The sequence below is a fragment of the Atractosteus spatula genome, chromosome 1 (assembly GCF_055471065.1).
Source record: "Atractosteus spatula isolate fAtrSpa1 chromosome 1, fAtrSpa1.hap1, whole genome shotgun sequence".
NCBI lineage: Eukaryota > Metazoa > Chordata > Actinopteri > Semionotiformes > Lepisosteidae > Atractosteus > Atractosteus spatula.
In genome coordinates, this window is record NC_142706.1 from 59003182 (window position 1) to 59015745 (window position 12564).

Genomic DNA, 12564 nt, shown 5'->3' on the forward strand with positions numbered 1-12564 from the left:
GAGGGGGAGGGGGGGAAGAAGGGGAGAGAGAGAGGGAGGTATGTGTGGGGAGTGTGAGTGGGGGGGGGTGAGCTTTGCTGAAATTGAGCAACAGGTAAGAGCTTAAAACATGACGGGACGAGGAGGAGACACGAGTGCGTCTCGTGAGCTTTGCGCAGGGAGGGTTAGAGAGGGGAGAGAGACGGAGGGAACACCAGAAGACAGGAAAAGACACACAGCCAGCGTCACTGACCCAGAGAGAGACTGGTAACCGAGTCTGGAAGGCGAGATCTGACTGCATCAAGGTATGAACTTTTTTCTTTCCTTCTCAATGCTGAAGTTTTTGATAGTTTTGAATGGAGGATGACAAGCCTGGGGCGCACAGCTGTTTTCCACTGGCCAACTGTGTGCCCACGGGTGGGTATCCTCACCACTTCACAGCAGATTGAGAGGTGCAGGCTTTGACTTGGGAGCTGTGCGCTGGCTGCTGCTATCGAAGATGTGGGGGACAATGGGGGCAGTGCAGTACAGCCCATTTCTGTCCAGTGGCCTGTGTTTTTCATGGAGAGAATCGGGCACAAAGAGGCAGTGCGAAACGCAGGGAAGCTCGAGGCCATGGCAATGCGAGGGAGAGGCTACAGTGGGAGCACAGGACCCCGGCGAACACCACCATCACCTTCACTGTGCATTTACCCACTAGGCTTCTGAAAGTGTCCTGAACAGGAGAAGTAGTTCAGGCGGGGAGCTGCGTCAGCATGCGTAGGCTGCAAAGGAACAAGTCATAGGTTTATTCCAGGCTGAGAAAAAGAAGAAAGAGAACACAACGTTTCGGCCACCCGAAGAAGGCTCCACGGCCGAAACGTGTTTTCTTTCTTCTCCTTTCAGCATGGAATAAACCTATTACTTGTTCCTAAACAGAAGAAGCCCACTGACTTCACTCCCATGGGGAGAGACTTAACTCTGTTCTGTCCACCATTCCCTCCGGCCTGATATAAACATGGATCTTTGTTTATATCAGTCTATAGCTTGATCTTTTTGATCTGTATCCCCCTGTCTGTTAATCTGGATCTATCCATCTGTCTCCATCAACCTATTTCTTGATTTATCTAGACTGTGTTGTTATAGGGGTACTGCAGCATGGGAAGCACCATCTCAAAGCGCAAGTACTGTAGAAACGGGGGTCCATCATGCACTGTAACTCAACCCCCTAACCGCGCCCCTCCTCAAACGTTTTTCTTACTCACCCCTGGCCTGATCCAGCTCGCACCACAGCATTTGAACCAGATGTTCAGCCTTACCCTACGTTCCACATTCAACCGTAAGACTAACCCAATTTCTACGCCTCACCAACCCGAACTCAACCCTGGCAGGGTCGCCTTTGTGAGAGTGGAAAGGTGCCGAAGGGTGAGCGTGTTAGCGAGGGGCTCGGTGAAAATGACTTGTGACCTGATAGCCTGTGGTCTTCCTTACAGGAAGCACAGCTGTGCTTATGGGAGGACAGCTTCAATATGTGACCGCCAGTAACAGTACAAGAGGTGAAGAAATAGCTTGGCAGTGTCCATTAGAAAATGAACAGGAGGATCTGCAATATTCTAACACATTGCACACACCATTTATTTTCAAAGCACTTCTTCCAATTCAGAGTCACAGGGGAGCCAGAGTCTATCCCAGCAGGCAATGGGTGCAAGGCAGGACCCCAGACACCCTGGACAGGACACCAGTCCATGGCAGGGCAGACAGACACAGAACACCAGGGCCAATTTTTCCAGAAGCCAATTAACCTGCCAGCGTGTCTTCGGACTGTGGGAGGAAGCCAGAGCACCAGGAATAACCACACATGAACATGGGGAGAACATGCAAACTCCACACAGATAGCAGCCCAGGATTTGATCATAGGGCCCCAGACAACAATGCTAAACACTGCACCAACATGCCACCGTGCACAGAACACGTCATTTAATTAAAAAAGATGCAGTCTAGCTCCTTTTGTTTTACCAGAAAGGGGCTCGGGGGGGTGGAAAACCACAGGCGTTTCTAAATTAATAGATGTGGTTTATTGTCATGCTTCTCCTACACAGGAGCTCATAATACAGTCAAGCTAAAAACAGTTCGGTACATAGTCAGAACTGGTGTAGCCTGTGCAAAACAGAGCACCTCTGCTGGCCTGCTGTGCTGCCTCATTTTTGCAAAGCCTGTTTAGAGACTTCCTGAGTCCTGATACAACAAAATGCAGAGCAGGACTTGGAAGCCAGCAAAAGCATACCTCACAACAGGGGCCAGCTCCAAGAAACATGGTCTTTACAAATACAGTTGCAATGGACAGTGCATAAGGAATTTGCTGACAGCCATTCCATTCACTATTAGTCTATTCCCATGAGTACAACATTGCACTGGACATACAGACATGTTGCCTGTGCTGGTGGGCTGGTGCTCTCAGCTGCATCAGCCCTGGCATGACCAGCGCTTGTGGCTGGAGGGAGAAGCAGCTGCTTGAGCAGGTCAGGTCAGTGCCCCCCAGAGGGGGAGAGCTGGCAGCCTGGGGGTGACCTGGGCAGGTCAGTGTCCTGCAGCACACTGGGCCTCCCTGGAGGTCACTCTGCTGCACAGCGTGGCCAGAGATGGCAGGTCACAGCCTATGAGCCTAGACGCTGTCTGAACAGTTCTTGAGCCTTTGTCTGTCACTTTGTGAAGCTCCTCCAAGTCACGCTGCCACAGCAGGGGAAAGTGCATTCTTGGCACTGTTAAGGCATCATACTGAAGCCTGAAGAAGGGTGTTTAGAAGGGACACTTTTCTTCTTCATATCATGTGAAGAAAGTGAGCAATTGAGAGGAATAATAATGATTCCATACACTTATATAGCACTTTTCCTTACAGTTATATAGCACTGTTCACAAAAGAACATTAAGTGAAGTACAGTATGTTATCATGGACAGTTTACTGAGCCTATAGTACAGAAAGTGTGCAAAGCATCCAGAGAGTTCAGGTATTAAGGCATCTGTGGCAAACTACTGTCAGACAAACAGTTTTCAGCCACCGGAATGGCCAGGAAAGTATGAATCAGGAGTCCAGCACTGGTGTCTGCTGGTTTGCTCGTGTCTGGGGCTGTCCCTGGCCCCTGTGGATCCTGATTAAGCAAGACCACGTGAGGGGCCGCAGGAAGTTTAACAGAAACTGAAGACATTGAGAAAGCGTGTGAGTGGTGGGGAAAACCCAGCGTTCAGGGGCAGGTGTTGCATCATGGGCTCTTGGTGCACACAGAGAACACAAGAACGTCACAAACCAGGAGAGCCCATTTCGCCTGTCTAGTCTGTTTGATTGCTTATGGCTAATAGATCTGAGGATCCCGTTCAGTTTCTTGAGGTGTTCCTCTGTTAAGATAGAATAGGAACACAAAAAAATAATAATAATAATAATAAACAACTTTATTTTATATAGCACCTTTAAAAGTAGCTTCTGGTAGACAAAGAAAAAAAAAAAGCTGCTATCCACAAACTCCACGCCCGATATTCTGAAGGATAGTGTGGTGGCAAGCATGTGAATATTTTATCCAGGGCTTCTGTGTCCTGGTCTTTGATCCAGCTGGGCTTCCAGTTGTTCAGCTGGTACTTTAATTGCACATTTGTCTTTCAAGGCCCATACTGTAAATATGAACCTCTCGGGCGACTTCAGAATGTCACAGAAAGAATTGCCATCTCTCCCCAGACGGTAGTGAATCAAAACATCGTTTCTGCCAGAATTTCTGTTGTGAATGCAGGCAGGATGACCATACGTGCGCAGTGACACACTTGTCAGGGCACTGAAGGTGCTTGGTATCCAGAGCGCAGCACATCTTCCGGCCTCTGGGCTCACCAGAGCACATCCGGTCACGGTCTTTCTCCTTATTCAACAGTGAGGAGGAAGAGGGCTGAGGGGACTGTTGTCACTGTGGGCTTTTACAAGACATCCTGCCTTCTCTGACACAAGAGTGACTGAGAATACACACAGAGACGTATTGCATCATACTTGCAAAAAGCTGTGTGGACAAACTTGTCTGGTTATGCTACTGGTCCTGAGTCACTGGAAATTGCTCAAGATCAGACTTGACTGAGGTTAAATTAGTTAACTGGGGTTTGATGAAGTGGAGTAACCCCTTTACATCAGGTTCCACGCTGATCAAGCCTACAGCATAGATTCTATCATTAAAATCTGATCAAAAGCTGATTGTTCTGCAAGACGCCTTTATCAGAACATAAAGATCTCAGATTACCTTTTTGCTGAAAATGATGTGATTTAGATATATATACACTGATGGAAAAAAGAAACGCAACACCTCCTCCTCCACACTCTGGCCCTCCTGTCTGCGTGGAGCAGGCTGAAGAGTGGCTCATCCGTGAAGAGGACCTGATGCCACTGCTGACGAGTCCATCGCAGCCTCTGCCTGGCCCAAGCCAGTCGGGGGTGATGTCTAGGAGGTGTGAGCAGAGGGCCCCTGACAGGTAGCCTTGCTCTAAGGCCAGCAGCATGGAGCCTCTCTGTCCTGTCACCGATGCGGGCATTGTGTCTGCCGGCAGATTCAGCAGCAGTACGGGTGGCAGATCTGAAACGATCTCTCAGATGGACCAGTCTGATGTGTCGGTCCTGCTCTGGTGTGGTCACTCGAGGGTGACCGGATCTTGGATGGTCATCTGTCCTGCCGGTCTGCTGAAACCTTCTCTGCAGCTGGGACACAGTGGAGAAGTTTACTCCATAGTGTCTGGCAATGCTGGCACACGACATGCCTGCCTGCAGCATGCCAATGCCCCTCTCCCTGGCTTCTGGTGACAATCGAGGCATTATGGAATGCACAGAAAACTGACTGAGTATGGCCATTTTCTTGTAGTGACCTAACCTTTGAATTAAGGCCTTTTTTAAGGTGACCTGATCAGGCATTGCTCCACCTGGACTTCGTTGGGTAAAAGTGCACCTAACGAGCTTTCGTGCGATTGGCAAGTTGCAATGCCTCACTGCACAAGCTGTATTGCTGGTCAGAGGGCTTAAGACAAATTCACAATGTTTTGTGAAATCACATAAGATATAACTATAGTATACTCATTCCAGAAAATGTTGCGTTTCTTTTTTTATCAGTATACATAGACAATCACTCTAATTAGCTTAATAGATAAATTAGATAAATAGTAAAACAACAAATTAACATTCAGCTGACACATGAGCCCCGCTGGACCATTTGGTAGTTAATTGTTAACGGATCTCAGGATCTCATCCAGGTGTTTTTTAAATAACGCCTGGGAATTGTCTACAGCTACATGGCTGGGAAGCTTGTTCCACTGTCCCACCACCCTTACTGTAGAGAACAGTCTCCTGGTCTCAGTCTTATATGCACTTCCATGAACAGTAGTTTCCACCTCCGTCCTCTGATCGTGTTTCACTGAAAAAGTCAGCTGGGTTGACTTTATACTTTTGAGTGTTTTGAATACTTGGATCAGGTCCACTTGTAGTCTTCTGTGGTAAAAAACTGAAAAGATTCAGGTCCTTCAGTCTGTGAGTTTATTATTTTGGTTCAATGTTCAGAATTATTTGGTTCCTGTTCTTTGGACCAATTCCAGAGCAGCAGTATATTTCAGAATGGGTATAAACCTGTGCTCAGTATTGTAAATGAGAGTAGCTGGGCCGCCATCTAGTGGTGAACAGGAACAGCAGCAACATTTATACGTTCTTGTATAAATGTTCATCAGCAATTCATCAACTACTAAGAGCTGTTTATTCAGAAAAGACCCATTAAGATCTGTGTGCTGAAGCTGTGGAAACAGTACCCTTGAAGTGGGGGTATTTCTGACACACTCGGGACTCACCAAAGAAACAAATTAAGATAAAAGTCTAAACAAGCAACCGCCTCAACAAAGCCAATAAGCACTGGAGATTTCGATCTCAGCAGGAATGAAATCCAGCAGACAGTGTTCCTGCGGGACCAGGCTTGGGAGCCACTGATGTAGATGACCTTGATACTGGATTGCAGTTAACAGTCAAGTAATAAGTAATTATCAATTAACCAATTAAGGCTCACAGGTTATGTGATTAACCAATTAGTGGGATCACAATCCTGCAGTTAAATGTAGCACGGTCTTTTCCCTTCCTCTGTAATTTAACATTAGGCCATTTTCCTTGTGAAAGCATGCCATGTGTTGCTGCAGGTAGAATATTGTCTGCTGTGAATTAATGCTCCTCTCTGCTGGCAGGATGTCTGTGAATGGGACCAGCGATCTGGGTAATGACTCCTTCTCCTGCTACAACCCCAGCGTGGTGGGGTACCGCTACTTCGGGGTGCTGTGGGGCTCCTTGGTGGTGGTGGTGGGCACGATTGGCAACGTGATGACGGTGCTGGCCTTCGCGACGGACCGGCGCCTGCAGACGCGCTTCAACGTGCTGATCGTCAACCTGGCGGTGGCCGACACCCTGTACTGCGCGGTGCTGCAGCCCACCAGCGTGGACTCCTACCTGCACCTGCGCTGGCGGGGGGGCGCCAGCTGGTGCCGCATCTTCGGCCTGCTCCTCTTCCTCTCCAACGCCGTCTCCATCCTCACGCTGTGCCTCATCGCCGCCGGGCGCTACCTGCTGATAGCCCGGCGGCCCGTGTTCGAGCGCGTCTTCTCGCGGCGGGGCCTGGCGCTGCTCCTGCCTGCCACCTGGGGCCTGGCGCTGGCCAGCTTCGGGCCCCTGTGGCCCGTCTACGTCTTCGCCCCCCAGGTCTGCACCTGCAGCTTCCACCGCACCAGGGGGCGCCCTTACACCACCATCCTGCTCTTCTTCTACTTCTTCTTCAGCCTGGGCTGCGTGGGGCTCTTCTACTTCTTCATCTACCGCAAGGTGCGGGTCGCCGCGCACGCCCTGGACAAGTACCGGCTCAGCCGGCGCTCCAGCCGGAAGCGTGCCCGGCCGGAGGCGGACAGCGGCGTGGAGAGCGGGAGCGCCACTCACAGCACGGAAATAAGCGGCCACGGCCCGGGCAAGGAGGAGACGCAGAGCGCGGACGCCAGCGGGACCCCGCGCCATTGTCCTGACAAGCCCGGGAGCCAGCTGCCAGGCACCGCCAACTCCACCCCCACCGCCCACCAATCACAGGCAGCCCCCAGCAGGAAGTCAGGAGTCCCCACTTACGTAGCGTCCACCCCTACCCCAGCCCCAGCTCCAGCCTCGGCCCCCAACCCGGCCGCCTCCTCCCCCGGGGAGGACGGGGAGTTCAAGCGCGTGACCCGGATGTGCTTCACGGTCTTCCTGTGCTTCGTGTTCAGCTTCGCCCCCTTCCTGCTGCTCAACATCCTGGACGCCCGCAGCCGCGCCCCGCAGGCACTGCACATGTTCTGCGCCAACCTGACCTGGCTCAACAGCTGCATCAACCCCGTGCTGTACGCCGCCATGAACCGGCAGTTCAACCAGGCCTACCGAGCCCTGCTGGGGGCCGCGCTCCGGCCACTCGCCTGCCTCTGGAGGCCCAGACACTGAGGGCTCCTGCCCAATGAAGTTGGAACATGGTGAAGCTTTCCCACGATTTACACTGTGACCTCTAGTCACGCACCGATCTGTCCGGCAGATCCGCTGTGTTGCCAGTTCTCGGGTGTGCACTGGGCACTGGACCTTTTCTTTCCACTAAAATGTGACGACACCGCCGTATCCAGGGAGTTTCCGAGCTAAGCAGGCACTGCCTGACTGTTTGTTATAGATAAGATTAATTTTTAAACAAATCAACTGGAACTACACAAAAAGCATAACTGTTTTGCTGCTTGTATGTACTGTATGCGTTACTCTCTGTAAGCTCGGGAAACGTTTGTACTGTGGAAATGTGATTCTCGCTCTCGTTTCTCTATGGGCCTGTGTTTTTAGCAGAATGTTTACTGTGTGGTTCTCCTTCCCCTCTCCAGGACAGGGGGTGATGTTGTCCTGAAGCCTGTTATGCCTTAGAAAAGCTGGAGCAAAGCAGATCTTGAGCGACGCTGGGCTGAGCTGCTCGTGTTGGGCTGCAGTCTTGAGGGTCGTGCAGGGTCACTTTAAATCTCTATGAGATTCAGGCCTGGAGACAGTGCTTCATCTGCTCCCTTCAGCAATTAATTGGTTCAATTAATTATCCAAGCACTCTGCTGAAATGAAACCATGAAAGCTCTGTAGTCATAACCCCATAAATATTCATAAACTGTGTCCTTTAGTGTGTGCCTTTGACAGGCGTACTCTCCATGTGGCAGTATATATATACATTATATATAAGCACGTATATACATTATGAACAGGCAGCTCTACTCCTCAAGGGTCATGAGGTCCAGTGATTTTCACTCCACCTCTGATCTTAATTACTTATTTGAAATAAATATTCGAATAAGAAGCTAATCCATTAGGGTTTTTTTTTTACATTGCAATCGTTCTTTTCCTGAAAATCACCTGTAAATTTAACTTGTGAAAAGTGTATGGCTGTGGAAATGGGATAAACAGGCAAACCATCAAACCTTTAATTGGATCTGTTAAAATGTTAAAACACCTGCTGGACTACGGACACGAAAGTCCAGGTTGGTGAACCCAAGTGTACACTGGCCATACTGTAGCAAGTGCCACATACAGTACAGTGTGTACATTAAGGCGAATAGGATTGTCTCAGCTGAAAGCCTGGATAATGGTTTACTCAGTTGGCTAAGTGTTCTATAGCATGTCGGTGTGCAAAGCAGATGATGGGTATTATCTGGAACAGGTGACTCATTAAGAGAGTAATTAGTTAACATCTTTATTAGGGATGTGCTGGATGACTAGCTGGGAAATCAGCTGGGGAAAGAGCAGTACAGTCATGTCTCTGAGTAGACAGTGGCATTAAAATCAGATTAAAATCTTTGAGGAAGTAGATTAGAAATATGTTACTGTATATGGCTCATTTGGTTTGGTTGTTTATTGTTGCACTGCAGATTGTGTTAGGGTATTTGCCTTTATGTAATAAAAACGGCCTGTGTGCTATGAGGGATAAGTGCCTTGAAGAATGACTGAAGAGGCTTTGGATGAATGATGTTCCATAGGACTTCAGGATGAAACAAGTTTTGATGGTTAGACAATTACTTTCCCACCTAGGATTACTTTTCATCATGGTTTCTACTGTGGATTTCAATGGACATTTCAACAATGAGTAACCAAAGACCACTTTCTTATGAACTTCAATTTAAAACAGTCTGTGAATGTTTGTTTCTTCAGGGGAATGTCTGACTTCTCTTTAAATACAAATGTTCCATGTATCTATAAAATTTGCCTTTGTTAAATACAGAACTTATAAATACTTGCAATACTGACCCATCCTGTTTCTTTATTTCTATTTAGCATCAAGCGAGGGATCATTTTAAATTGTTTGTTCCAATGCTCTACGGTAACTGTACAGTTGTGACTCATAGACCTAGTCCTAAAGCACCACAGTCATGTTTTCATCCAGCTGAGCTCATGGTGACTCCATGCAGACAGCACCCTAGGAATTGAACCCAGGGCCCCAGGACTGTGAGGCAGTACCAACTACTCTTTACTACAAGCAATTTAATGGCTTCTTGGTCCAAACACAGTTCAGTTAGAACAATCCGAGTAAGATCCAAGAAGACTGTCACGCTCTCTACTCACCGCATTCTCACACGGAAACGCACCCGCACTAATTACACCCCAGCCCCGAGCACTTCTGCCAAACGACACCGCCCCTGCAAATCAGCCAACCACGACACTTCCTCAATCAACGCACCTTCTTCTTCACACAGTACTTACACCCCTCTGTATCCTCTGCTCTTCGCCTGGTATTGGTTGCTCTTTAGCACACCTGCCTCGCCTTTGTATCTCCTTGACTCTTGACTCTTGACTCTTGACTCTTGACTCTTGACTCTTGACTCTTGACTCTTGACTGCCAACCACAGAACTTTACCTACGACTTCGCCTACCGTCTCGCCCCTCGGATTTGGAAACTCTCTTGTTGCTCTCCTCCTTCGGACCTTTGGATCAGCCTTCTCGACTTCGACCTCTGCCTCGCCCTTCTCTGGTTAGGAGACCTTTGCTCGTGCCTTTTGCCTCCCGGCCCTCGGATCCCTTATCGGACTTCGCCTCTCGTTTAACTCCTAAGGTACCGCATAGGGTCCATCCTCCCGTTTGCTAGCGGGTTATTCCTGACAAAGACGCAGGACTGGCCCAGGACCAGATCTTCGTACAGGAGAGAGCCTCAAGGAGTCAGCTCCAGAACCTTCTCCGTCCTGGCCGTGTGATATTCTCATTTCTTCCGTTTTTTAATTTGAGCAGTGCTTAATCTAAATGCTCTCTAGTGAGCCAAGACCTTTCATCCAGTTCTTAAGATATTGAACGAGATCTGTAACTCATCAATCCTTAATAATTTCTCTGTTCCACACCTATTCTCATCCAGGTGTGTGCACTGGAGGTAAGTGGAGCTCTACAGATCAAAGTGTTGTGCTATGCAAGTGTCTGATACCATGACTCCCACCGACACTTCGGCACCTCTTAGAAGTTGTTTAGATGGAAATCAGATGGCACACGCTTAATAACCAAGGAAGGGTGGAGCTCTAGTTGCTACATTTCTTCGAGACCCCTGGACTGAAGACCAGGAGACGCACAGGGCTCCTCCAGGGCCCAGGTTGAGCACCAGTGTTAACGCCCTTAAACTGCCAGCTGCTGGGCCAGTTGAGCTCTCTGAGGAACGCCCAGTGTCTTTCTTTGAGTTCTTTCTTGAGCTATTAAACGACGAACCTGAAGATCTTCTCACTCTGACGCATATAGGAGGTTTCCTAGGGCCCTTTACATTTGGTAACCCTAAACCTTCACTTCATTATGTGACGTTCTCGGGGTTTCCGCCCTCGCTGCTCCTGCCCTGCCCGTTCATCCCTCACTGCCAGGGCACGAACCCGGGTCTCCGGCGTCACGCATATGGGGAACTTGCCGGCTGAGCTAAAGGAGACCTCCCTCAGCCTGGGCGGCTGAGATCCCTGTTATACGCAAGGCCGTATTCGTTAGAATTACGAGTACAGCTAACCCAGCTCCAAAACTAGGTTGGTTTGGTTTAGGAAATTAAAAAAAAAAATTGTAACACTTCTTACATGTGAAGTGTTACAATTGTATGATTAGACCGGTTCTGTAACTAGGGGGGACAAAACCCAGAAGATGAGGGGACCCTCCCCCTGGAGCGGAGCTGAACCTTAACTGCACCAGTTTCCCTTCTCCACCTGCACCTCCTGTCTTCGGTCAGGAAGGCTGGGCTTCTGAGGGTTTCCCCTGCTGCCCAAACCCCACGGCAGGCGTCGCTCGAGAGAGACCCGGGCGACGCCGAGTGGCTCTGGCAATGCGCAGTGGGAAAGGGCTGCACACGAGGCAGGGGCTGACCACTCGCTCCTGCCTGGGACGCCCCCACTGCCGGGAGACTCCCGCAGGGCGCAGGCTTGTGAAGGGGGGATGCCCAGAGACGACAGAACTGCGGTTCGCATTCGCTATATTTCAGCTGGCCTGTGGAAGTTCGCATCAACTCAGATGTGCTCGGATGCACTCCGGAGTGAAGGGTAATTCTCAGGAAGCTCACAGTCGGTTCCAGCACCACATGGTGGCCTGATCTCCAACTGCTTTCCTTTTACATCAGTTCTGTTTCCTCAGCCAATTAACACGCACAGTATAATGAGATGGATCCAACACGTCAGCCGATAGGAAACATCCAGCTAATAGCACTCCATTTCAAATTGGCTGCATCACAACCTGTGTCCAATTCGTATCACATTGATCTGTCTCAACAGCTGAGTAGCAAAGGAATTTCTAGTCCGGTATGCTTGTAGTCTGTCAATACTGTCTGTATTGGTCTCATTAGGATGGGTGTAGTCATATATAACTAATTGAGAGTGCCGTCGAGAAGGTGTTGTTGGGGTGGTTCCAATGTTCGAACTCCAGAATTAAAAGAGTTCTAGAATTGCCCTATGAATCACATCGATGGGGTTCTTTCATTCTATTTCACTTGTCTCTTTTATCTGTTACATTATTGAAGCCGATATGTCGATCAAGAACAGACTTGCGTGTACAGTGCTGATCTGGACAACCGTCTCTACAGCTGGGTATTTTACTGGCTCCTGGGCCCTCCCGGGATCTGGACACGGAACCATTCTCGACTCAAGAGCCCTGTCCACTGTTCTGTTTCCATTCCAGCTATCAGCCAGGTATCGGTCAGTACCTTTCAACAATGGTGCATTCGATGTGACTCAGACCAAGCCTTTACCCGTGCTTTTGAATTAACTTTAATAATTTATTTAATAATTAAATGAATTTCAAAAAGGCTCTTGCGCGTCTGCGGTTAATTGCACAACTTCAGCGAAGTATCGGGTGTTGTAAAACGGGGGCTTGAGGTCACGAATTGTCTTTAATCTGTTTTTATTATTGCCTCAGTCCTTCCGCCCCGCCTGACCTCAGCCCGTGACAGCCTGTGGCCACGCGCTCCTCCGCCAGGCTCCCCGTAGCAGGAACTCGCGCGTCTTTCTCAGCTGACGAGCACGAGTTCCTGTTTTGAGCATTTCTTGCTTCGAGTTTGAACTACACAGCTATTGCCTGTGCACGGGTACTGCCAAGTATAA

At 49.2% G+C, this 12564-nt stretch overlaps 1 protein-coding gene across 1 annotated transcript; it reads left to right on the plus strand.

Moving 5' to 3' along the window:
* The first annotated feature begins 150 nt into the window (after nucleotides 1-150).
* On the plus strand, nucleotides 151-9239 carry gpr84 (G protein-coupled receptor 84). Its single transcript, XM_088915842.1, has 2 exons — nucleotides 151-284; nucleotides 6193-9239. Exon 2 carries the CDS (start codon nucleotides 6194-6196, stop codon nucleotides 7454-7456), a length of 1263 nt encoding a protein of 420 aa, XP_088771968.1. The 5' UTR covers nucleotides 151-284; nucleotide 6193; the 3' UTR covers nucleotides 7457-9239.
* The last annotated feature ends 3325 nt before the right edge of the window (nucleotides 9240-12564 follow it).